Here is a 27107-nt window from a genome sequence, read left to right on the forward strand (position 1 = left end):
ATCTGCTCCTGTGGTATAAAATGAAAATATCTCTCAACTGATTCCCAAACTGATGCATTTTATGAATGTATTCAATTGACACTACTCACATCTGTGAATTATTGTTAGGCTAATTGTGTACCTATGGAAAATGTTTCATATTGTGGACTAAGATTAAAAACTACAATTAGTGAAGATCCATTAGATTCCTTTGGGATACTTACATGTAATAAATATAGGTTGATTTCCTGCAAAATACCAAAATATTGTTATGTATAACGTTACAGTAATGTGTTTCTGATAGCATGAAGCCACAACATGTATAGTGGCTATAACAAGCTGACATTATTCTTGTTTTTAACATACATTTTGATGTCTGAACAAACCATATTGAAAGATTGTCTTAAGTGTCACCCCATGAAAAATATATGATCTTATTTAAACCCATCAGTCTCAATGATCTATCTCAATAGAACGAACCATTGACATATTACACTTTGATACAGCCTATCTATTGGTTGAATTGAGTTTAAAAAACAGCATAAACCCAATGTGTTGTATCTTTTTTTTTTTGCCAACCTCTGTCAGGCTCCTTAACGTAGAGTAGTCATCTTTAACTATGCTTGCTAAGAAATTATTGAATGAGCTCAATTTCATGGACTCCTTTATTTCCTGTTCTGATTATTTGTATGTACTGTATTTTTGCTTATTGAACCACACCCCACAAGACATTCCCTGCACAGGAAAATAAAGTTACTTGAATTGAATACTTGGGGGGGACACAACTTAAAATACATGTGTAATAACTCTGTATTACCTCATCATGATGGCATTTTATCTTGATTATGGATTGTGGTGAGCCAATACTGACTCATGACTGCATTTGGACTAACATCTGAGAACGACCCAGGTAATGTTTCAAACCGTAACAATTTCAGACTTGTTTTGAATCCACAGAATCATACAGACAAACAGGAGACAGAAGACAAGTAATGGTTTATTTCAGCTCAGAGTTTGTCGTAACTAGTGGGAGGGCGCAAAGCATCTTCAACATTTGGTTAATTCCGTCTTTGTGCATACAAAACCTAACAACTCTTTTACAAAATGTAAAATACACTTTAGGTTTAACACCGCACATAGACTAGAGCAACTATTGCATTTGTACTGAAGGAAGTGTCAAATTCATCGTTTGACATTTTGTCAAATGTGTGTTACACCAAAGATAAGAACAAAAAACATGATCAACCATTTATATTCCACCAGAGCCCTAACAATGCTATCATAATTAGAAAAGGACACATGTCCTCATTCTCAAAGTGTGGTTATATTAAATCACTGCATTCAAACCTCTCATCAATACATGTCACTGATACAGACAGGAACTCAAATATTGGCAATAACCAACCACTGCATAGATAATGAAACTACGAATGATTAGAAGTGATGTGAAGGAAGCTTTAAATATATACAGTGGTTGCAAATACACTGAACTAAAACATAAACGCAAAATGTAGTGTTGGTCTCATGTTTCATCAGCTGAAATAAAAGATCCCAGAAATGTTCCACATGCACAAAACGCTTATTTAAAAAAGAAAAATATATATTTTTTTAAATTGCAAATTTGTTTACATCCTCGTTTGTGAGCATTTCCCCTTTGCCAAGATAATCGATCTACCTTAAAGGGGAGGCATATCAAGAAGCTGATGAAACAGCATGATCATTACACAGGTGCACCTTGTGTTGGGGACAAAAGTTCACTAAAATGTGCAGTTGTCACGCAACACAATGCCACAGATGCTTCAAGTTCTGAGGGAGTGTACAATTGGCATGCTAACTGCAGGAATGTCCACTAGAGCTATTCCCTGACAATTTACTGTTAATTTCTTTACCATAAGGGGCCTCTGACGTCCTTTTAGAAAATTTGTCAGTACGCCCAAACGGCCTCACAAACACAGACCATGTGTAACCATGCCAGCCAAGGACCTTCATGTTCAGCTTCTTCACCTGTGGGATCATCTGAGATCAGCCACCCCGGCAGCAGATGAAACAGTGGTTTTTATCTAACCATTACTTAACTAGGCAAGTCAGTTAAGAACAAATTCTTATTTACAATGACGAACAATTTGGCACCGCCCTATGGGACTCCCAATCACAGCCAGTTTTGATACAGCCTGGAATTGAAACAGAGTCTGTATTGACACCTCTAGCACTGAGATGCAGTGCCTTAGACCACTGCGCCACTCAGGAGCCCACAACTAAAGAGTTTCAGCACTGTCAGAAACCGTCTCAGGGAAGCTTATCTGCATGCTCATCCTCACTAGGTACTTGACCGGACTGCAGTTTGGTGTCGTAACTGACTTCAGTGAGCAAATGCTCAACTTCGATGGCCACTGGCAAGCTGGAGATGTGTGCTCTTCACGGATGAATCACGGTTTCAGCTGTACCGGGCAGATGGCAGACAGCGTGCATGGTGTTGTGTGTGCGAGCGGTTTGCTGATATCAACGTTGTGAACAGTGCACCATGGTTGAGGTGGGGTTATTATATGGGCAGGCATAAGATAAGGACAATGAACACAACTGCATTTTATCAATGGCAATTTGAATGCAGATACCGTGACGAGATTCTGAGGCCCATTGTTGTGCCATTCATCCACTGCCATCACCTCATGTTTCAGCATGATAATGAACAAACAGCCCCATGTCACAAGGATCTGTACACAATTCCTGGAAGCTGTCCCAGTTCTTCCATGGTCTGCATACTCACCAGACATGTCACCCATTTAGCATGTTTCAGATGCACTGGATCGACAGCATGTTCCATGTCCCGCCAATTTCCAGCAACTTCGCACAGCCATTGAAGAGGAGTTGGACAACATTCCACAGGCTACAATCAACTGTCTGATCAACTCTATGTGAAGAAGATGTCACACTGCATGAGGCACATTGTGGTTAAACCAGATCCACGCCCCCTTCCCTTTTTTTAAAGTATCTGTGACCAACAGATGCATCTCTATTCCCAGTCATGTGAAATTCATAGATTAGTGCCAACTGAATTCATTTCAATTGAGTGATTTCCTTATAAGAACAGTAACTCAGTAAAATCTTTGAAATTGTTGCATGTTGCGTTTATATTTTTAATTCAGTGTATACGCTTTGTGCTAGTGCACATTAAGTGCATGAGAAAAACCACAGATTGTTTTACCAATGGTATAACTGTGTGTGCATAAGTATACATACTCTAATACAATTGTATTGGATACTTCAGAGGACACTTCAGTTGATCAAATACTGTGAGAGAAAGTACAATGCTTTTTATTGTGTCCTTTAAAAAAAAAAACAAAGGCCCCTAAACAGCACTAGCTTTGCTCTTGCCCTTGGAGTGCCCACATGGACTGGTTTTAACCTCAGTTTTCCTGCCAGGCGAACCCTGGGACACACCACAGCTTGACTGTTTGACAGAGGGAGACGTTTGGACATTATTATTGTTGCTATTCTGATTTCCACTCAGCGATTCCATTAGGGAGCGGAATGTCCCGAACGGGCGCTTCACCGTCTCAGACCCTGTGGGCGTCCTACCTCCGGCTCCTTCTTTACTGTGGGCACCCTTGGGCGGCTCACTCTCTGGTGTCCCCATCTTGTGAACCACCTGCTCATCAAAGGTCACCCTCAGTTTCAGGTTCTGGGAGGTCTTCCTTCGAGAGGTAGGCGATTTGAGTGCACTTTTGGGGCTCGTCGTGATCTTTTGTCCATTGTTGTAGTCAGGGAAATCTCCACCGGCCTCCGGTTTCCCGTCAGCGTCAAGCTCGCTTTTGTCCGATGTGGGCGAAGGGTATCCATCCATGGACTTGGAAGTGCTGAGGGCGAAAGCTGACTTGTGCTCGGTGGTCGAGGTGTGCTTCTTCATGCCCAGATGCAGGCTGCCGACAGGTTCCTCGCTCTCTGCAATGGGCAGGTGGCTGGGTCTCTCTAGGCGCACCCCTGGGGGGGGCCCATGTTTGGCCTCTTCAGGGGGGTAGGTGTCCGAGTCGGACTCGCTGAGAGAGCGCTGCATGATCTGCTTGAGTCTGGCCAGCTTCAGCTCCCGTCTTTCCACCACCCCCATCCTGCGCAGGGGCCCAGGGTTGGCCCCGTTCAGACTTGGAGGCCCCGCTTTGGAGCCCTCCTGGAACTCCAGGGACAGCTTCTCCTTGGTGCACACCTTGTCTGAGATGTCTTTACCCAATAGTTGGCGCAGGACGGTGTCTGAGTCGACGCTCCTCTGCCTCAGGATCCAGTGGCCATCCCCGGGGGTCCCCTCTGCGGTCAGGGTCATCTCAGGCCACGCCTCCACAGACGGGACATGGGAGCTGATCATCAAAAAGACAGAAATGACTGATTTGGATATATTTAATGTACATGTACGTGCTTGTAATCAATGTGTAGACGGTGAATGGTGTACAGTACAGTATGTGGTGGAAGATCAGACCTGGGCGATCGTGGCAAAGTTCCCTCTGCTTTTAAGGGATCTAGGTGTAGCTGAACTTGATTCTGTAGAGCATTCGTCTTTGTTGCTTGTCTGAAATGTTTTGGAACAATATATAATGATAACACTGACATGCAGGCAAGGTAAATTAACCAGCTAAGGAAATCTTCATTTTTAAAACATTGATTCATTAAAATTAACCTCCAGAAAATCCTCAGTGCATCTCCATTTCCAAAACGCTGTATAGAAGAAGTTTGCATGCTAAAAATGTACATTTTCTGAAATACTGCGGTTATTACACCCTTTTAAAGAAATTATTATTTATTTTTTATCAACATTGGTGTAAAGACTAGGTTTATGTGCATCCCAAATGGCACCCTATTCCCCATGTAGTGCACTACTTCTGACCAGAGACGAAGTGCACTGATAGCCAGAGGTGAGACCAAGTCCCTATTATTCGAGTAACAAGTGTTGTAAAATGGTACATACGTCTTCATCAGACTTATTGATTATTAATAATATTTCATTAACATTCATACATGGAACAATAATTCTCTCTTGTGCAACGTACTGACTCCAAAGTGTGGCACACAGTCCACGTAGCCTAGAATAGGCACCGAGGTGGGCGCAACCAGAATGACAGAGACATAGGACACAGACACACAGAACTCTGACATAAACAGGGAAATATGAGAAATGATACATTGAATTAAATTAACAGAACTTCCACCACATGAGTCTCATAAACGCTCATGTGAACAATAAACCTTGTGCCGCCTCAGAGTGTAAGAAAATGTTACATTAAAATGTATCGTATCAAACAGAAAAGTCCAAGTGTTGCAATAAACAGTATGGGCATGGAATGATGAAACGCTAGCAATTATTGTCGGATTAGATTAAATCTAGATTTACCATGTATGCATTTAAAACATGTGAAAGTAACAGCAACCATTTCAACAAGAAAACAAAGCTCTCTACACTGGCGAGAATTGCGCCACAGTAATTATGAATTTTAACATCAAATTCCAAATGCAAGATTCATAAGTAAACTATACATTTTAAGCAATTTTGACATACCAAAAGACCAGTAAGCCTATGCTATTAATTGTTCCTTGATGCCCCATTGCTGGTGAACTTTCATTTACATTTTAATTACTTAACAGATGCACTTATCCAGAGCGAGTTACAGGAGCAATTTGGGTTAAGTGCCTTGCTCAAGGGCAGACAGATTTTTCACCTCGTCAGCTCGAGGACTCGAACCAACAGCCTTTCTGTTACTGGCCCAACGTTCTTAACCACTAGGCTGTCTGCAGTTAATATTCTTGATCACCAATTTTTTGGGGAGATGCATATTTATTTATTATGGCAATCCTCTCTCACTACCATTTCATGTTTGCGCTGCACCTGTACAGCAAATCAGCAATCTGTTCGCTAGCTCACCCGACCTGTGTTGAGGGTGTGAGGGTCGAGTGTGCATTTCACTAGCCAATCTGTTGCCTTTTTTGCTAAGGCGATGCTGTGGCTACTGTCTCTGACTGCATGGAGAGTGATCCACGGAGACTGTGCCACAATGAGTGAAAAAATGTTACAAAACCTGGCCGGATAATTTCAAGTCATCAGTCTCAAGTTTTGAGAGTCCAAATCAAGTATTAAGTTCTTTTCTTTTCTATTAAGTTGAGTCTCAAGTCATCAAATTTGAGACTCGAGTCCAAGTCATGTGACTCAAATCCAGAACTCTGCTAATAGTACTATATAGGGAATAGGGAGTAATTTCAGACAACACAAGTAATCTGAGGTGAGTTAAAGGCCGCATCCTGAATAACACTCTGCTCCCTATTTGGGAACTTCTTTTGAGCAGGACCCATAGGCCTCTGGTCAAAAGTAGTGCACTATGTATGCAATAGGATGCTTTTTGGGACAGATCAAAAGAGTCAGACAGGAACCTCCCACTCACTCGTTGAGCTGCTTGGTGAGCTTGACCACCTGGGAGGCCAGCGACATGCACGTCTCCACCACCACCAGGTAGCGGGCGCAGGTGGTGTGGCCCTGCCGTTCGGCGCTCTGGGAAGGCCTCTCGCCGCCCTGGTTCTGCACGGTGACGTTGGAGCCGTACTCCACCAGGGTCTGAGGAAAGAAAGACATGCTGCTTTGTCAGTTCATGTAGTAGGAGCTCCAAACATAGACTTATCGGCTGTTAGTAGTGTCTGAAATGGCATTGAAGCCTTACCAAAATAATGCATAGCTGTTCAAGAAAATGGTACAGAAAGCATTTAGTGCAAACGGATGGGCAAACATCCAAAAAGTACATTTACAAATGTCCTTATCGTCCAGTATTCTTCCTCTAAAACAACTTAGTTTAACAACAAAACATGCAAATGAAATCTGTATTATCTAACGTACATAGAAGTGCAGAAACAAAGTAAAACAGTGTTTTCAATGTTTCCTAGGCCCAGCTTGTCTCTCTGAAACATAGTTAATGTGGTCACCAACCGTACTTTGATACGTCTGGCTTGCTGAATCAACAGCCGGCCCACATCCTCATTCTATTTTGTAAAAGCACAGTCTAAAGTCCAGATCCTCTCTTTTATAGACAAGGGCACAATAGAATGAGCGGATATATTACTCCTGATTTGTTTCCTGCTGTTGATTCAGCAAGCCAGGAGCAACCAGACGCTGCACTTGACACATTTACGACATTGCTTATTCCAGTTACTAGAAGCATGCATCCAGTAATAAAATGACTAAAAACCGTTCGATCCTCTTGGACCAAAGAGGAATTAAAAAATTGTATGGTTGAGAGGGATGAGGCAAAAGTATGGCAAATAAGTCTGGTTGGCAAATGTACTACAAATTAAGAAATCATGTGACTAAAGTAAATAAACTTATGAAACAAAGAAAAATTACATTAAAAAAATGATAGTAAAAAGCTTTGGGGCACCTTAAATAAAAAAATAAAAAGCCAACTCGGCACCATCATTGAATCAGATGGTTCATTCATCACAAAGCCCACTGATATTGCCAACTACTTTAATTACTTTTTCCATTGGCAAGATAAGCAAAATTGGGGATGACATACCAGCAACGAATGCTGACCACTACACATCCGAGTATATTGGACCAAATTATGAATGACAAGAATTGTATTTTTGAACTCCATAAAGTCAGTGTGGAAGAGGTGAAAAAAGTATTGTTGTCCATCAACAATGACAAGTCACCGGTGTCTGACAATCTGGATAGAAAATTACTGAGGATCATAGCTGACGATATTGCCACTCCTATTTGCCACATCTTTTAAGCCTACTAGAAAATGTGTTCCCTCAGGCCTGGAGAAGCTAAAGTCATTCTGCTACCCAAGAATAGTAAAGCCCCCTTTACTGGCTCAAATAGCTGACCAATCAGCCTGTTACCAACCCTTAGTAAACTTCTGGAAAAAAATGTGTTTGACCAGATACAATGTTATTTCACAGTACACAAATTGACAGCAGACATTCAGCACACTTATAGGGAAGGACACGCAACAAGCACAGCACTTACACAAATGACTGATGATTGGCTGAGAGAAATTGATAAAATGATTGTGGGTGCTGTCTTGTTAGAGGTGTTGACATGTTAACATTATCGATCATTCTGCTGCTGGAAAAACATACGTGTTATTGCTTTACACCCACTGCTATAATGTGGATAAAGAGTTACTTGACTAACAGAACAGAGGGTGTTCTTTAATGGAAGCCTCTCAAACATAATCCAGATAGAATCAGGAATTCCCCAGAGTAGCTGTTTAGGCCCCTTGCTTTTTTCAATCTTTAATAATGACAGTCACAAAATTTTATCAGCTGGTGATTGTCAAGCAAATAACTTCCGGTCTCACGGTAATTGAACATTAATTAACATCAATATATTTAGCATCTCCTGGCCTATGCCCTCCCAGGCCCACCGATGGCTGCGCTACCCTGCCCAGTCATGTTAAATCCATAGACTATGGCTTAGTGGATACATTTCTTACTCAGTAAAATCTTTGAAATTGTTGCATGTTGCATTTATATTTCTGTTCAGTATGTATATATATATTATTTGGGGAGCCAAAGAATCAATATCTTCAAAAATAACATTCTTGAAGCACACGGCAAACAGTTGAGTGTGAAAAACCCAGCAGCATTTCAGTTCTTGACATAAACCGGTGCGCCTTGCACCTACTACCATACCTTGTTCGAAAGCGCCATGCTTTACCAACAGCCACAGAAGGCCACATACCTGAATGCAAGTGAGATGGCCGTACTGAGCAGCTACATGCACTGCACTGTTTCCGTACTGGTCTACTTCGTCCAGAGAAATGGCTTGCTCTTGCATGAATTGGAGCAGCCACAGCAGAACCTTTTCCTAAAAGAGAGATCATGAACATCCAAAAGGACAAAATATACACAAAAAAAGATTAAAGAAAATGGGATTCAAAAGTCATACTATACAATACTAAGTGTGGATAGATTTTGCGGTCACAGAAATGCTGCAGTGGTGACCACACTGCAATATACTGTATATATTTACACTAGAGGTCGACCGATTAATCGGAATGGCCGATTTGAAATTGGCCCTAATTAGTTTTCATAACAATCGGAAATCGGTATTTTTGGGCGCAGATTTTGCAGTTTCTAATTATTTATTTTTTATACTTTTATTTAACTAGGCAAGTCAGTTAAGACCACATTCTTATTTTCAATGACGGCCTAGGAACGGTGGGTTAACTACCTTGTTCAGGGGCAGAATGACAGATTTTCACCTTGTCAGCTCGGGGGAGCCAATCTTGCAACCTTACAGTTAACTATTCCAACGCTCTAACCACCTGCCTCTTGTTGCTCTCCACAAGGAGCCTGCCTGTTACGCGAATGCAGTAGAAGCCAAGGTAAGTTGCTAGCTAGCATTAAACTTATCTTATAAAAAAACAAATCAATCTATCATAATCACTAGTTATAACTACACATGGTTGATGATATTACTCGTTTATCTAGCGTGTCCTGCGTTACATATAATCGATGCAACGCTGGGGGATGATTTAACAAAAGCGCATTTGTGAAAAAAGCACAATCGTTGGACGACTGTACCTAACCATAAACACCAATGCCTTTCTTAAAATCAAATCAAAGAAGTAAATATTTTTAAACCTGCATATTTAGCTAAAAGAAATCCAGGATGGCAGGCAATATTATCCAGGTGTAATTGTGTCATTTCTCTTGCGTTCATTGCACGCAGAGTCAGTGTATATGCAACAGTTTGGGCAGCCTGGCAACATTGCAAACTAATTTGCCAGAATTTTACGTAATTATGACATAACATTGACGGTTGTGCAATGTAACAAGAATATTTAGACTTAGGGATGCCACCCGTTAGATAAAATACCGAACGGTTAAGTATTTCACTGAAATAATAAACGTTTTGTTTTCGAAATGATAGTTTCTGGATTCGACCATATTAATGACCAAAGGCTCGTATTTCTGTGTGTTATTATGTTATAATTAAGTCTATGATTTGACAGAGCAGTCTGACTGAGCGATGGTAGGCAGCAGCAGGCTCGTAAGCATTCATTCAAACAGCACTGTCGTGTGTTTTGCCAGCAGCTCTTCGCAAGCACAGCGCTGTTTATGACTTCAAGACTATCAGCCTAATGGCTGGTGTAACCGATGTGAAATGGCTAGCTAGTTAGCTGGGTGTGCGCTAATAGCGTTTCAAACGTCAGTCGCTCTGAGACTTGGAGTAGTTATTCCCCTTGCTCTGCAAGGGTCGCTGCTTTTGTAGAGCGATGGGTAATGCTGCTTCGAGTGTGGCTGTTGTCGATGTGTTACTGTTTCGAGCCCAGGTAGGGGTGAAGAGAGGGACGGAAGCTATACTGTTACACTGGCAATACTATAGTGCCTATAAGAACATCCCATAGTCAAAGGTATATGAAATACAAATGGTATAGAGACAAATAGTTCTATAAATACTATATTAACTACAACCTAAAACCTCTTACCTTGGAATATTGAAGTCTCATGTTAAAAGGAACCACCGACTTTCATATGTTCTCATGTTCTGAGCAAGGAACTTAAACGTTAGCTTTTTTACATGGCACACATTACTTTCTTCTCCAACACTTTGTTTTTGGATGATTTAAACCAAATTGAACATGTTTCATTATTATTTGAGGCTAAATTGATTTTTATTGATGTATTATATTAAGTTAAAATAAGTGTTCATTCAGTATTGTTGTAATTGTCATTATTACAAATAAATAAATAATTATATTTTTTAAAATATAGTTAAAAAGAAATATATATTATATAATATATATTATATATAAATATATATAATATAAATAAATATATAATATAAATAAATATAATATATATAAATATAATATATAAAAATATAATATATAAAATATATAAATAAATATATATATATATAAATATATATATATACATATATTTATAAATATATATAATATAAATATATAAATATAAATATATGTATATTTTTTTAAATCGGCATTGGCTTTTTTGGTCCTCCAATACTCGGTATCGGCGTTGAAAAATCATAATCGGTCGACCTCTAATTTCCACACTTAAAAGGTGAACTACGCAGAAATCGCTCCGCCATTTCATGGTTGCTAAAATTCTAATAGTTCTAATTCTAATAGTTAGATTTCCCCAATGATAGGGTTATAAAACGGTGTGCGTCTCCCTCACCTGTCCGTAGCGGGCTGCGTAGTGGATGAGACTGGGGTGCTCTCGGCTACAGCTTAGCTCGGCGATGGCCTCCGTCTCACTCACCATCCAGCGCACACACTCCAAATGGCCGTTCTGCACGCACACAAACACTCAAGTTATTCTGTAGATCAGTTTGATATAGATACTGTCCGCAGTACTTTAGACTAGGGCCCATAGGGTGCCATTTAGAATGAAACCTCGACGTCTGCCTTGGTTGACATGGTAGGTGGACTTGATTGGACATGGTTGATTCGCCATGTCCACAAGTTACGTTTTCTAGAGGCCCTGACCCAATCTCTCACCCGTCCTCTAACCCCTCACTCACCTTCACCCCGAGCCCAGCAGGTGTAAGCTGGTGGTTGTTGCGCTCGTTGAGGCAGTCCTCTCCCATGAGGGAGGTGAGGTGCTGCAGGCAGTCAGCGTGGCCCTGGGACGCAGAGATGTGGAGCAGGTTGTTCCCCTCCTCGTCCTGGATCAGCTCCAGGTTATCAGCGGCCAGGTGAGGCTATGGACAGAGAACACCAGGAATAACACTCAGTGAGTTGCTGATACAAAATGGTATTGTTCATATAGCCTAAAACTATATTGTTATGGCTTTTCCCCATACTGTTGACTTACCAACAGAGAGATCTGCCCCTCTCGGATGATATTGATGATGTTCTGGGATTTCTTGGTCTCGTCATCACACTCTCCGTGCAGTCTTGTACCGTTCCAGGTCTTACTGCTGTCCTGCCTAGACCCAGCACAGCCCTGGAGGGGGAACATCATAGCCTGGCTGCTCCCAGGGGTGTCAGCCCCTGTCTTGTGTGCCTGTGTCTCTGGGTAGGCCCTGTTGGCTAAAAGTTTATCCATGTCTGAGGCAGAGGAACTGCTAAGTGATCCTGGTGTGGAGTGGTCATAGCCCCCAGTGGGTGGCCGGTGATTGTCCGGGTCCAGAGATTTCAACTTCCTCATATCAGACCATTTGACGGGCGAAAGCATACAGTACTGGGTGACACTTGCAAGGCTCTCAGGGTGGGTAAGTGTTGAGGTCTTAACGCCGTGGCACCTGTCACTGGCGTTGCCACCGCCGCCCACTGTCCTTTTGTCATGGGGAACTCTGGGAAGAGTAGAGACATGTTGGCTGGATTTAATGTAAGGCACGTCCAGTATCTCATCCATGTCCAGGTCGTAGTGCTCCAGCTCCCCAAAAAGAACTCCTCCGGTTCCCAGGCTCTTGGCTTTAAATCCCTGGCCTTCGCAGGTTGCAGGTGTTTTGTCAGAGGCTTCTTCTTTGCTGCTGCCTTCCCCATTGTGAGCCTGAGCCTCGTTGTCACTCTCGTTGTCAGAGGTCTCCGGTTGATGTTTGAGTGGCGAGACCCTCTTCACAGGCCGGAATTTGCTGTGGACGTCGGCGATGCCGGTCGGCTTGATTCCACCGCCACTATGTGACGACACACCACGGCTCCAGTTGATGGCTGGGGCTAAAGATGGTAAAATAAAACAAAAACGTTTCTATCTGCCATTTAGGCTACCTGTAGTGCTACAAAATAATAAGACATTCATTTAAAAAAAATACATTTGCAATAATAGCCTACAGGCCACACCTTGTCTTTCTTCTCCCTGACCATCGTTTCTTCTGGACAGCTCTGGAATGTTCTTCAAGGATGTCACAGAATACTTTTACAGGGAAGAGACCATCAACATGTTTGTCTATAAGTGCTTATTACATTGAAATATTAATTTAGCCAACTGTAGCCTAGAAAGTACTTCATATAGAGGTGGTTTCCCCAGATGACACAGATTAAGACTAGTCCTGGACTAAAAAGCAAACTCAATGGAGATTAGGTTTAATCTGTGTCCAGGAAACTGCCCCATAGACTATATTACATCCCCTGGCATAGCCAGATGGTGTGTAACTGTTTACTGTAGAACAACCTGAGTTTTGGACTTTTACTCACCACTGAATCATCAGTGAAGTCAATCTCATCCAAATCCAAGTACTCAGGAGCATCCATCTTCAGTCAGCATTATTCTTGACACCCTAGTGAGAAGCAACCTGTTTGATAAAGCCTGATATTAGCATTCCACATTCATTTACAGCCTAAGGAAAGACAACTTTGTGATTTATAGATCTGGACCGTGTCTTCAATAGCACCCTTTTCCATATTGCGTGCACTACTTTTGACCAGGGCCCATAGGGTACTATATAGGCAATAGGATGCCATTTGGGACACACTATTGACTATAGGCCACTTCCTGCAAATCTGTGATGACCAAGTTTCTATGACCTAGAGTGGCTGTTTGAACTGTCTCGATCCAAAAGTCACCCAACAAAGCTGATCAATGTCTACAGGCTAAATCCTTTAGGTGACTCACTGAGACTGTTCAACGTAATGTGACTAGCTGTGCAGTGTTTAGGGTTGACCCCATTTAGTTGACTGGTCGATTGATTGGTCGATAGGCTGTTGGTCGACAGATTTCTTTAGTCAAGCAGTCGCAATTATGATTACCTTTTCATGGTGCACAAGACACCCGTCTGATTTCCACTTCCACAATGGACTAATCTATTGCGGAGGCTGCGGGGATGGCAAAGCCCATCACTGTAAGACATGTGATACTGAAATTGTTATGGTTGTATTATGTAAAAATAATGGCGCTACACTAATAAATCAAATATGATTTTGGATATGGTCGCTGTCCGCAGTTCTGAAACAATCTTCAGTGTCCTGTAGAATTGGCACCTTTCCCTTTGTTGTTATATGCATAATAGTTAACCTGTATATTGGCTCTGGCGCTACCCCAGGTGAGCCGGCACCATTCTGACCCAGAGCCCTCTGTTGTGCATGTCACTTTCCCTGAGTTTTCCCCGCATTCCCAGCATTAGGCGCTCGTCGATTCAGGCGCGGCTGGGAATTTTATTGATAGAGCGTTAGCTCATAGTTTAGGGCTGTGCCCTTCCCCGTTCACGCCTTAGATAGTCGACCATTAGGGTCAGGGTTGATTAGGGAGGTCACCGCTCCTCTGTGCATGGTGACGCAGGGGGGTCACAAGGAGAGAATTAGTCTCTTCCTTATTGAATCTCCTGCATTTCCCGTGGTGCTAGGCCTACCCTGGTTAGCTTGTCATAACCCCACTGTTTCTTGGCCACAGAGGGCTCTCACAGGGTGGTCGCGAGAGTGCTCGGGGAGGTGTTTAGGGGTTTCCGTTGGTGCTACTACGATGGAGAGTCCAGACCAGGTCTCCACCGTGCGCATTCCCCCTGAACATGCCTTTTTGGCTCTCGCTCTAGTAAGCGCATTTCAGCCGTGTGTAATTGGCCGACTCCAACCACGGTAAAGGAGGTGCAGCGGTTCTTAGGGTTTGCCAACTACTACCGGAGGTATATCCAGGGTTTTGGTCAGGTAGTGGCTCCCATTACCTTACTGCTGAAGGGGGGCTCGGTACGCTTGCAGAGGTCAGTTGAGGCGGACAGGGCTTTTAGTCACCCGAGGGCTCTGTTCACCTCGGCTCCCGTGCTGGCCCATCCAGATCCCTCTTTGGCGTTCATAGTGGAGATGGACGCATCCGAGGCTGGGATAGGAGTTGTGCTCTCTCAGGGCTCGGGTAAGCCACCGAAGCGCCGCCCCTGTGCCTTCTTCTCGAAGAAGTTCAGCCTAGCAGAGCGAAACTATGACGCGGGGAACCGGGAGCTTTTGGATGTCATCAAGGACTTGAAGGTGTGGAGACATTGGCTTGTTGGGGCTAGACACCCCTTTCTCATCTGGACTGACCACCGTAATCTGGAGTACATCCGGGCGGTGAGGAGACTGATCCCTCGCCAGGCAAGGTGGGCCATGTTTTTCACCCATTTTGTGTTTACCCTTTACTACAGACCAGGCTTCCAGAACGTGAAGGCAGACGTATTGTCTCGGCTGTATGACACAGAGGAGCGGCCCATGGATCCCACTCTCATACTCCACGCCTCCTGCCTGGTGGAGCCGGTAGTGTGGGAGCTGGACACGGACATTGAGCAGGCGTTACGTGCAGAGCCCGCTCCCTGCCAGTGTCCCACTGGGCGTCTGTATGTATCGTCTGCTGTTCGTGACCGGTTCATCTATTGGGCCCACACGTCACCCTCCTCTGATTATCCTGGGATCGGTTGGACAGTGCGCTGTTTGAGGGGGAGGTACTGGTGGTCTACCTTGGCTAAGGACGTGAGGATTCATGTTTCCTCCAGCACGGTGTGCGCCCAGTGTAAGGTTCCTAGGCACCTGCCCAGAGGTAAGCTACACCCCTTACCTGTTCCACAACGGTCTTGGTCGCACCTGTTGGTGGATTTTCTGATCGATCTTCCACTCTCACCGCGATCCTGGTCGTTGTGGATCGTTTCTCTAAGTCCTGTCGTCTCATCCCTCTGCCCGGTCTCCCTACGGCCCTACAGACTGCGAAGGCCTTGTTTAAGCACCTCTTCCGGCACTACGGGGTGCCTGTGGATATAGTGTTTGATCGAGGCCCTCAGTTCACGTCTAGGGTCTGGAAGGCGTTCATGGAACGTTTGGGGGTCTCGATCAGTCTTACTTCAGGGTTTTACCCCGAGCGTAATGGGCAGATGGAGACAGTAAACCAGGATGTGGGCAGGTATCTGCGGTCCTATTGCCAGGACCGGTTGTGCCCTGGGCTGAGATGGCACAGAACTCACTTCGCCACTCCTCCACTATCCTCTCTCCCTTCCGGTGCATACTGGGGTACCAGCCGGTTCTGGCGCCTTGACATCAGAGTCAGCGGTGGACGACTGGTTCAGGCGCGCAGAGGAGACATGGGAAGCTGTCCGTGTTCACCTTCAGCAGGCTGTGATGCGCCAAAAGGAAAACGCAGTGAGCCACCGCAGTGAGCCCGCTAGGAGTTTGCCAAAAGGCACCTAAAGGAATCTCAGACCATGAGAAACAAGATTCTCTGGTCCGATAAATGAAACCAAGATTGAACTCTTTGGCCTGAATGTCAAGAGACACATCTGGAGGAAACCTGGCACCCTCCCTACGGTGAAGCATGGTGGTGGCAGCATCATGCTGTGAGGATGTATTTCAGCGGCAGGGACTGGTAGACTAGTCAGGATCGAGGGAAAGATGAACAGAGCAATGCACAGAGAGATCCTTGATGAAGAGCGCTCTGGAGCAGGTTAGGACCTCAGGACTGGACAAAGACCTTAAGCACAAAGCCAAGAACACGTAGGAGTGGCTTTGGGACAAGTCTCTGAATGTCCTTGAGTGGCCCAGCCAGAGCCCGGACTTGAACCCGATCGAACATCTCTGGAGAGACCTGAGAATAGCTGTGCAGCGACGCATCCCATCCAACCTGACAGAGCTGGAGAGGATCTGTAGAGAAGAATGGCACACCATATACAGGTGTGCCAAGCTTGTAGAGTCATACCCAAGAAGTTTCAAGGCTGTAATCGCTGCCAAAGGTGTTTCAACAAAGTACTGAGTAAAGGGCCTGAATACTTATGCAAATGTGATAAGTTTTTTTATATAAATGCGTAAATGTTTCTAAAAACATGTTTCTGCTTTGTCATTACGGGTTATTGTTTGAAAATTGGTGAAGGAAAAACATCTATTTAATCCATTTGAGATAATGTGGAAAAAAATCAAGGGGACTGAATACTTTCTGAATGCACTACATATCAAGAATTTAAAAGATCACTGAATATGAACCCCAGATTGAATATAAGTATAAAAGGTGCAATTATATTTTTGTTTCCTTAACCCAATTTGCAACAATAATTAGCTAGGTTTATGGGCTACAAGCCTCTGCCGCGTCTCCAACAATCGGATGTTCCAGTTTTCAGGGGAAATGAAAAGCAAGCTTATGACACAACTTCTGCTTTTGTACATTAACAAGGCGACACATCTTAATTCCTCCTCTACATTTACTGGTTCGATTGAACAGTGCAGAAGAAAACATACTAGTCAAGACCAGTATGAAGGAGATCTAGATTCAGGCGTTTATTTTATGCCTGCTACTTTAGGTTAGTTAATGGGCTACAAATCAACCTTTGTCACATGCGCCGACAACAACAAGTGAAGACTTTACCGTGAAATGCTTACTTACAAGCCCTTAAAACCTCTTTGGGCTAGGGGGCAGTATTTTGACGTCGATGAAAAGCATGCCCAAAGTAAACTTCCTGTTACTCAGGCCCAGAAGCTAGGATATGCATATAATTGGTAGATTTGGATACACTCTAAAATGTCTAAAACTGTTAAAATAATGTCTGTGAGTATAACAGAACTGAAATGGCAGGTGAAAACCGAGGACAAACCATCCAGAAAAACAAAATCAGCCTACCACTGTTTCCAATGGCTGTCATGGTTAACATGAAGGGTAAACGTCCCAGATTGCAGTTCCCAGGGCTTCCACTAGATGTCAACAGTCTTTAGAAAAAGTTTCAGACTTGTTTTTGGAAGAATGAGCTAGAATTTGTAGTTTTTCTAAGTGGCTCCCATTTTGGCTGTAGTATTTTCATGCACGTGGATGAGAGCGCGTTCTTTGTTGTTTATCTCCAGTAAAGACAATAACAATTCTGCGTCTTAAATTTGATTGTTTATTTACATATTAGGGTACCTGAGGTTTGATTCTAAACGTTGTTTGACTTGTTTGGAGAAGTTTATTGGTAACATTTGGGATTCATTTTGTATGCATTTTGAAGGAGGGAAACTGGTGCATTATTGAATGAAGCACGCCAGCTAAACTAAGTTTTTGGGGATATAAAGAAGGACTTTGTCGAAGAAAAGGACCATTTGTGATGTAACTGGGACCTTTTGGAGTGCCAATCAGAAGAAGATCTTCAAAGGTAAGGCATTTATTTCAATCTCTATTTCTGACTTTCGTGGCGCACCTGCCTGGTTGACATTGTTTTTAAAAAATGCTTTTGTGTGCGGTGCTCTGTCCTCAGATAATCGCATGGTGTGCTTTCAACGTAAAGCCTTTTTGAAATCTGGCGGCAGGATTAACGAGAAGTTAAGCTTTTTTCATGAATTCATGAATATTTTAATAATGTTAAATATGACTATTTCTGTAATTAGAATTTCGCGCTCTGCAATTTCACCGGATGTTGTCGAGGTGGGTCACTAGTGGGAACGCCTGTGCAAGAAAGGTTAACTCTGTCGGGAGCGCGCATCATGAGACCAAGACCTGCCAGACCACTGACTCAGAGGTCTCATGAGCCCCTCCTTTATAGTAGAATCCTCCATTCAAGTTTCTAAAGACGATTGACATCTAGTGGAAGCCATAGGAAGTGCAACTTTATCCGTATCGCAATGTGTATTCGGTAGGCCAAGCTTTGAAAAACTACAAACCTTAGATGTCCCACTTCCTGGTTGGATTTTTCTCAGGATTTCGCTTGCCACATGAGTTCTGTTATACTCACAGACATCATTCAAACAGTTTTAGAAACTTCAGAGTGTTTCTATCCAATACTAATAATAATAATATGCATATCTTCGCATCTGGGACAGAGTAGGAGGCAGTTCACTCTGGGCACGCTATTCATCCAAAAGTGAAAATGCTGCCCCCTATCCCAAAAAGGTTAACACCAACGGGGCTGTAGTGGAGTGGGTTGAGCGTTTTCAAGTTCCTTGGTGTCCACATCACCAACGAACTATCATGGTCCAAACATACCAAGACAGTCGTGAAGAGGGCACGACAAAACCTTTTGAATCTCAGGAGACTAAAAAGATTTGGCATGGGTCCCCAGATTCTCAAAAGGTTCTACAGCTGCACCATCGAGAGCATCCTGACCGGTTGCATCACCGCCTGGTATGGCAACTACTCGGCATCTGAACGTAAGGCGCTACAGAGGGTAGTGGGTAGGTAGGGCCAAGCGTCCTGCCATCCAGGACCTATAATAATAGGCGGTGTCAGAGAAAAGCCCATAAAATTGTCAGGGACTCAAGTCACTCAAGTCATAGACCGTTTTCTTTGCCACCGCATGGCAAGCGGTACAGGAGGGCCACGTCTAGGACCAAGAGGTTCCTCAACAGCATCTTCCCCCAAGCCATAAGACTGCTGAACAATTAATAAAATCATCACTGAACAATTTACATTGACCCCCTCCCTCCTTCATTGTTCATTGTCTATGCATAGTCACTTCACCCCCATGTACAAATTACCTCAACTAACCTGATCCCGCACACTGACTCGATACCGGTGTCCCCTGTATATAACCTCATTAGTTATCCTTATTGTGTTACTTTTTTATTATTACTTTTTATTTTAGTCTACTTGGTAAATATTTTCTTAGCTCTTCTTGATCTGCCCTGTTGGTTACCTCTCGTTCCAGTGCTTTTCTGAAGACAAAGGAATTCTCCGGTTGGAACATTATTGATGTTTTATGTTAAGCACATCCGAAAGATTGATTCCATACAGTCCTTTAGAAACATTTCAAACGATGTAACGGAACTTTTCGAGTTTTTGTCTGGACGAAGTTCCTGCGCCTCATGAAGATGGATTACTGGGCTGAACACGCTAACAACAAGTGACTATTTGGACATAAATGATGGAACTTCATGGAACAAATCAGTCATTTATTGTCGAACTGGGATTCCTGGGAGTGACTTCTGATGAAAATCAAAGGTAAGTGAATATTTATGGTGTTGTTTCTAACTTTGTTGACTCCAAAATGGAGGATATTCCTCTGGCTGTTTTGGGTTCTGAGCGCCGTTCCCAGATAATGCTTTTTCCGTAAAGTTTTTTTCAAATCTGACACAGCAGTTGCATTAAGGAGAAGTCTCTTTAATTCTGTGAATAACACTTGTATCTTTTATCACTGTTTAGTATGAGATTTCTGCAAAATCACAGGATGTTTTGGAATCAAAACATTAATGCACGTAAGGCGCCAATGTAAACTGAGATTTTTGGATATAAATATTAGAGGTCGACTGATTATGATTTTTCAACGCCGATACCGATTATTGGAGGACCAAAAAAAGCCGATACCGATTAAATCGGCCAATTAAAAAAAATGTATTTGTAATAATGACAATTACAACAATACTGAGAGTCTCCTCATTGAAAACATCCGAAGCTCTTCAAAGGTAAATGATTTTATTTATTTGGTTATCTGGTTTTTGTGAAAATGTTGCGTGCTAAATGCTACTCAAAATGCTAAGCTAGCTTAGCATACTCTTACACAAATTAGTGAATTGCTATGGTTCAAAAGCATATTTTGAAAATCTGAGATGACAGTGTTGTTAAGAAAAGGCTAAGCTTGAGAGTAGGCGCATTATTTTCATTTTATTTGCGATTTTCAGAAATCGTTAACGTTGCGTTATGCTAATGAGCCTGAGGCTTTAGTCACGATCCCAGATCCGGGATGGGGAGTTTCAAGAGGTCAATTAACATGATGTTTCTTTCATTTGCTGTATTGGACTTGTTAATGTGTGAAATATTTAAAAAAATATTTTTGAATTTTGCGCGCTGCCTTTTCAGAGGAATGTTGTCGAGGGGTTCCGCTAGAAAGGTTAATGGGGGCCTGTTCGGCCCGCCTTTTTCTGTAGTCCACGACCAGCTCCTTAGTCTTGCTCACATTGAGGGAGAGGTTGTTGTCCTGGCGACCTCCTTCCTATAGGCCATCTCATCATTGTCGGTGATCAGGCCTACCACTGTTGTGTTGTCAGCAAACTTAATGATTGTGTTGGAGTCGTGTTTGGCCACGCCGTGGGTGAATAGGGAATACAGGAGGGGACTAAGTCCACACCCCCTGAGGGGCCCCAGTGTTAAGGATCAGCATGGCAGACGTGTTGTTCTCTACTCTTACTACCTGGGGGCGGCCCGTCAGGAAGTTCAGGATCCAGTTGCAGAGGGAGGTGTTTAGTCCCAGTGTCCTTAGCTTAGTGATGTACTTAGTAGGCACTATGGTGTTGAACCCTGAGCTGTAGTCAATGAACAGCATTCTCTTATAGATGTTCTTTTTTGTCCATGTGAGAAAGGGCAGTGTGGAGTGCGATTGAGACTGCATCATCTGTGGATCTGTTGGGGCGGTATGTGAATTGGAGTGGCTCTTGTGTGTCCGGGAGGATGCTGTTGATGTGAGCCATGACCAGCCTTTCAAAGCACTTCATGGCTACCGACATGAGTACCACAGGGCGGTAATAATTTAGGCGGGTTACCTTTGCTTCCTTGGGCACGGGGACTATGGTGGTCTGCTTGAAACATGTTGGTATTACAGACTCGGTCAGGGAGAGGTTGGAAATGTCAGTAAAGACAATTGCCAGTTGGTCCGTGCATGCTTTGAGTACACGTCCAGGTAATCCGTCTGGCCCAGCGGCTTTGTGAATGTTGATCTGTTTAAAAGGTTTTGTTTACATCGGCTACGGAAAGCGTTATTACACAGTCATCCAGAACAGCTGGTGCTCTCGTGCATGCTTCAATGTTGCTTGCCTTGAAGCGAGCATAAAAGGCATTTAGCTCATCTGGTAGGCTCACGTCACTGGGCAGCTCGTGTCTGGGTTTCCCTTCGTAGTCCGTAAAAGATTTCAAGCCCTGCCACATTCAACGAGCGTCAGAGCCGGTGTAGTAGGATTCAATCTTAATCCTGTATTGACGCTTTGCTTGTTTGATGGTTCGTCTGAGGGCATAGCAGGATTTCTTAGCACCCGGATTAGGCTCCTGCTCCTTGAAAGTGGCAGCTCTTTAGTTCAGCCTTTAGTTCGATGCAGATGTTGCCAGCAGCAACATTATGTACACAATAAGTTAAGAAATAAGTTACACAAAACGCAAAAAAATAACAAAATAGCACAACTGGTTGGAAGAATGTAAAACAACAGCCATGTTCTTCGGCGCCATCTTAAAACAAGATAATAGCCTGGCCAGCCGCTAATAGCCTGGGAAGCCGCTAATGGGCGCTATGGATCTCCACTATCTATGTGTTGTCGCTTGGTTCCTTGATCTGATCTATAGGCTAGTCATCAAAGTAGCCTATTTTGCATTACTAACCAAATATAATCTCAGCGACTGTTCAAATAGTAAAAGCAAACAAGAATCCACCAAAAAGGTGATTATAGGCTATTGTGAAATGGTAGAACCTACTGTAGACAACTAGCTAGCCATGTGCTTTTTTACTTTGTGACCAAAACATGATAACATTATATTTTTAGCTGATATATATGAATGAATACACAAGCAGCAAATCAAATCAAACTGGGTTAGTCTGGGAAGCCAAGGCTCAATGTGCATTCCCAGTAATACACTCGTGTCCCCAGTGGGGCATCATATTCCTCCTTAACTAGCTTTATAACGGGGAGAAGGCAGAGAAAAACTGGCATACTTTCTTTACGAAACACCATTTTCACCACCGTGCTAGAGTGGCTAATGTCTAGGAATGCTACCTTCTGATGTTGCGCCTTACATTCAGTCTTGGGTAAACAACAGACTGCAACCTGATTGGCTCAAAGCGATACACAGCATCTGGGATTATCATTTCTAAGCATTAGCCACTAGCACGGGGGTGGAAAATGGTCTTTCATAAAGTAGGGATAAACAATATAATTGGTGAGCATACATCGGAATTGGACGATATTAGCTAAAAATGCCAATATTGGCCCGATGTCTAGCTTAAAGCTGATGTGCAAAACCGATGTCATAGCTGACGTGCATACGTAAGTAAATGACGTAATGCCACCACGAAAAATACACAACACAAACACAGAAAAACACACGCACACTTCCAACAACTAAACAAGTTCAAATTGAGCAGTCATTTTAAGAAAAGTCAGTTTAAGAAAAAAATTCTGTGAGACAACTAAAGGCGAAATCCATTAACGCAAAGATAATGGTATTCGTTATGCTACTTGCTAAGGTATCAAGACTGACATTTGAACCAGCGATGTCAGCCCCATGAGCATGCTGAGGAAAGCTGTATTGCATGCTCAAGAATATGCTGGTTCTCATATCACTGCTGCCATTTCAATGGCATTTAAGAACATGTTTGAAACATGAACACACTCCTAGCGCTATTCGAACAACTGACTCGAGAAATAAGCTAATCAACAGCGTCTGCAGCAGACGTGATACCCTCTCATGGCATTGAAACGCCTGCTCAACAATACTGTCGACACAGACGTGGGGTTAAAACTTACAAATGTACTCGAGGCTGTGAACGAGCGATTAGGTGTTTTTCTCTCTGAGCCTCTTTACTGTGTCGCCACCATGCTCAATGCTAGGTACAAGGACCGCTACTTCGATGCAGACAAGAAACGGGGTTTACGTGAAATGTTACATACACAGCTGGACAAGATGGAAACGGACACAGTGACAGTGCGCACCCAGGAAGAGAGGCCATGGACAGACAGAGCTGAAACTTCACTGCTTGACATGTATGATGAAATCCTGGTTGAGAATGAAATGACTGAACAAATGACGAAACAACGAAACAGCACAGCAAGTAAGTGAAATAAATACGTTTTGATTATGTTTGACTGGTGATGGGGACATAGGTAAATGCCAATAAAATAACTTTTGGGTCAGTGTGTGTGTTTCAACTATACTAGAATGCTAGTAAAAGTCCGCTAAAAATGTTAATATCCGTTATCGGCTATTTTTGGCAAGGAAAATATCAGATATCCGTATTGGCCAAAAAATGTCATACTGGTCCATCCCTAAATAAAAGCATTACATGCATAATTGCATTTGCGGTCACTTTTGAGAATGGTGTTTTCCCACTAATGGAACATTTGCCCTTATAGCCTACTGCCATGTGCGCATTGCTGAGCTTATGTGAAGAAATAGCCTAATAGTTTATCAACATTTTAAGCTAAACATTATGATCTGTTATGTCAGCCACATTGCGTAATTAATGTTTTTTTGATGCTAGCGGTTATATTAATTTAGGACCTATCGCATCCCGCAACTATCCCAGACTATGTTTGGAAATGTTTCTCTCACACAGAATAGGTTTACTTTTGTACTATGGGGGATACAGATTGACATGGGCTAGGGCTTTTGCTGTCCGTTAGGCCTACTCATCTTTTTGGCTGATGAAAAGTAAATGTGGAAAGTTCTTCCAATATCTTCAATATGCACCTCGGAATTGTATAAGGACGCCCGCAGGTCCGTCCCCGATGTGTCTGTCTTCACTTATACCTGTGAGAAAGATCCGATCACATGATGGAGAGCCATGTTAGTGAGGTGCTACCGAGCACGCAGCACTCAGGTAGAAGGGCACAACAGCCACTGGCTGCAAAAGGCATGGATTCTTTTAGGGTGCATTATGGCCACACAAAGGGGATGCTGCCGTGAAATTCTAGGCATTATCAAGTGTTTGTCAAATTGTGAATGAGTGACTGATGAAGTGTGTACAGCCTGCGCAAAAAAACAAACAAAGCAGAGCTCATGCCTTTCAAGCAACTTTTTTCAAATCATCATTAGAGTTGCATCATGCAGCCTTACAATGTATTAAACATCAAAACATATAGCCCAACATTTGTAGAACAACTAAAGTTACATTATTAACTCTAAATTAAGCACACATCAACACCCATTTCTTTGTTCACCGCTCAACACAGAATAGCCGTATGTGCGCACTCCCTCAAATCGCTTGGAGAAAATATGCTTTCTATTTTATTCAGATTTGTCCAATTGTATCCTTCAATTGTATTCTAGAAAACACTGACAATAAGTAAAGCTTATTAAAGAGCAGTGATACTATCAAGAGCAGTGTTTGGGTTTCTTCTTTTTTCTCATTCTTCATGCTATAAAATAATGCCACAGAATTCTAAGCAAATCTTGTCTGCCCACAGCTATTTGGCAAAGTCAGATCAGGACCTAACATAAGGACAACTCAGAGTAAGCTATTCTGCTCTTCTGAAATAGACTACATTTCCTTCATATCATGCTTCTTTAGAACGGTCTAAAATATATTACAATTTTCGGTGGGGGGGGGGGGGGGTAGCTAGCCAGGACATGGTGTCGCCCTAGTCATTGAGGAACAAATGCGGGCGCTCGATGGGCGGTGTTCATGAAGGAACCAATGGGATGCTCGACGGGGGGCATTGCTGAACATGCAGCAACGCCCCGAATTGCAGGCTGCAGTTGCACACTACCAAAAGGTGTCTCCTACTACAAAAATCCCACTCCATCCACGTAGATCAACGGAGTGAAGCTTGTAGTAAGCGAAAATATTTCCCGAACCTGCTAAGAAAATATCTTCGTACGAAGTGATGTGTTTTTAGGGAGTCCCTAGTTAGCTAACTAGCTTGATGGCTGGCTGGCATTTGGAAAACAAATAGCTAGCTAACGTTAGTTACATCAAACGTTAAATGCCTAACTAGCAAGCTAATTAACATGCAGTATAGGCAGGGAAAATTTGACATGGGGAAAAAAGGTCTGACTGCTAGCTAATTGAGCAAGTATCACCATTCTGTGGAATGACCATCGACTCCAGCATCTCAAGGCAAGCAGGTTAGCCTTTTAGCTAACGTTAGCTAGCGAGCAGTTTGAAACGAATCGGGTCATCAAAAAGAGGGATGCAGATAGCTACACAAGTATTCAACAAACACGATTTCATATAGCTTAATATATAATATTATAACAAATACTTGTTTTCGTTTACAATACCTTTTAGCTCAGTTAGCTAATGCCCAGGTTTTGTCTTCGACTATTTTCTAGGCTCAGTTCCAGATTCCAGCTGTTTTTGAGGTCCCAGACTGGACCAGCGTCTCATCAGCAACATTTGAAAAGTACATCCGTTCACGGAATTTTGGAAAACGTTAAAAATAAAAGTCCCCCACGTAATAGTAGAAACGTGTCATTAACCTGTATTTATTCATGATATTGTTTATGAAAAAGGATTGTCAAAACATCAACAATGGTTCATACTTACTTACTTAATTTTTAAGTGACATTTGCATTAAATGGGGGTTTCAAAAACATATTTCCAAAGTTCAATAAATGCCTACAATGCACTACACTGTGTGTGAAATACATATTGGTTTACAGAGAAATAAAGTATTATATGTGCCGATGTAAAATTTGTGTTGGGAATACTCAGTGGGGTCTGTAGAATCCTATACATGGTGTTATGGGGGACTCTGGTCTAAATACCCAGCAACACGTTCTACTCCACCCACTCCATAATGATGGGTAAAAACAATCGATACAGTTACAGTACATATCGGGATATTATTTTTGACGATATATCATAACATTTTGACAATAACGCAATCTTATTTTTGCGCCAAAACTAGTACTTTTCCTTTGTATCTTGTTCTTCACCTTTTTATGTAGGGAGTCTGATCGAAACTCATTTTCTCATGGCCTTCACTTGTCCCTCTGCAGCAGACATATGGTGAGCAATACGTTTGGAATTAAAAACATGAGCTGGCACACACCCAGAAAGATTAGTTTGTGTGGAGGTGCTGACTAACGGCGAATAAACTATAAACTATCAAAATAAAGAGAGTCGCACACTCCATATATAAACTCCCAGTAATTTATTGGGTATTTACCAACGTTTCAACATCACTGTGCCTTCTTCAGGGTAATGTCAGGAATACTTGAACCAGGTTATGAAGACAAACAGTGCAATTAGTGCAACCAGTGAAAATAGTGAGGGGTGTGTCATAACGATTAAATTAATTAGAATGAATTAGTGAAACTGTGAAAAAAAACTGGTTTATGGCATATTAAATATATTTGGCTGTTGTTATCATATAGAAACATAATTGAATATTGTACATAATATTAGCATCAAGATACATTATTGTTTAATTCAATTTCACATATTTAATTGTTTCCTATTTAATTTCCTATTTGTTACATGTTATCTTTTGGTTCAATCTTAATGCATAATAAGCATCATCAACATGGGGAACATATTAGGGGTATGCTAATAACCTGTAGAAAGAATATATCAATTTCTAAGACTTGTTCATAAAAGAAAGAATTATTCATAAGAAGGGCCTGAGATCAAAGTCAAT

General features: G+C 42.5%; 1 protein-coding gene across 2 annotated transcripts; it reads right to left on the reverse strand.

Annotated features, from left to right (window-relative positions):
• Nucleotides 1-956: 956 nt before the first annotated feature.
• On the reverse strand, nt 957-25834 carry sncaip (synuclein, alpha interacting protein). Of its 2 annotated transcripts, none has more exons than XM_064974665.1 (10): nt 25747-25834; nt 13122-13219; nt 12768-12819; nt 11800-12644; nt 11507-11686; nt 11161-11274; nt 8693-8818; nt 6396-6565; nt 4445-4534; nt 957-4325 (listed from the first exon to the last, which is right to left on the reverse strand). In XM_064974665.1, the coding sequence occupies exons 2-10, from the start codon at nt 13176-13178 to the stop codon at nt 3326-3328; spliced, it is 2634 nt and encodes an 877-aa protein (XP_064830737.1). In that variant the 5' UTR covers nt 13179-13219; nt 25747-25834; the 3' UTR covers nt 957-3325. The 2 variants fall into 2 exon arrangements, with proteins under 2 accessions (XP_064830737.1, XP_064830729.1); XM_064974657.1 differs by having other exon boundaries at nt 12768-12840.
• Nucleotides 25835-27107: the final 1273 nt, after the last annotated feature.

This window comes from Oncorhynchus masou, chromosome 1 (assembly GCF_036934945.1).
Source record: "Oncorhynchus masou masou isolate Uvic2021 chromosome 1, UVic_Omas_1.1, whole genome shotgun sequence".
Classification (NCBI taxonomy): Eukaryota; Metazoa; Chordata; class Actinopteri; order Salmoniformes; family Salmonidae; genus Oncorhynchus; species Oncorhynchus masou.

Bases quoted from the DNA above. Each gene is read 5' to 3' on its own strand.
- sncaip (XM_064974657.1), bottom strand. From the start codon at position 13,178: ATGGATGCTCCTGAGTACTTGGATTTGGATGAGATTGACTTCACTGAT. The intron at 12,841-13,121 runs GTGAGTAAAAGT...TCCCTGTAAAAG, and splicing joins ACTTCACTGATGATTCAGTG to TATTCTGTGACATCCTTGAA. The intron at 4,326-4,444 runs GTCTGATCTTCC...TTTGATGATCAG, and splicing joins ACTTTGCCACGATCGCCCAG to CTCCCATGTCCCGTCTGTGG.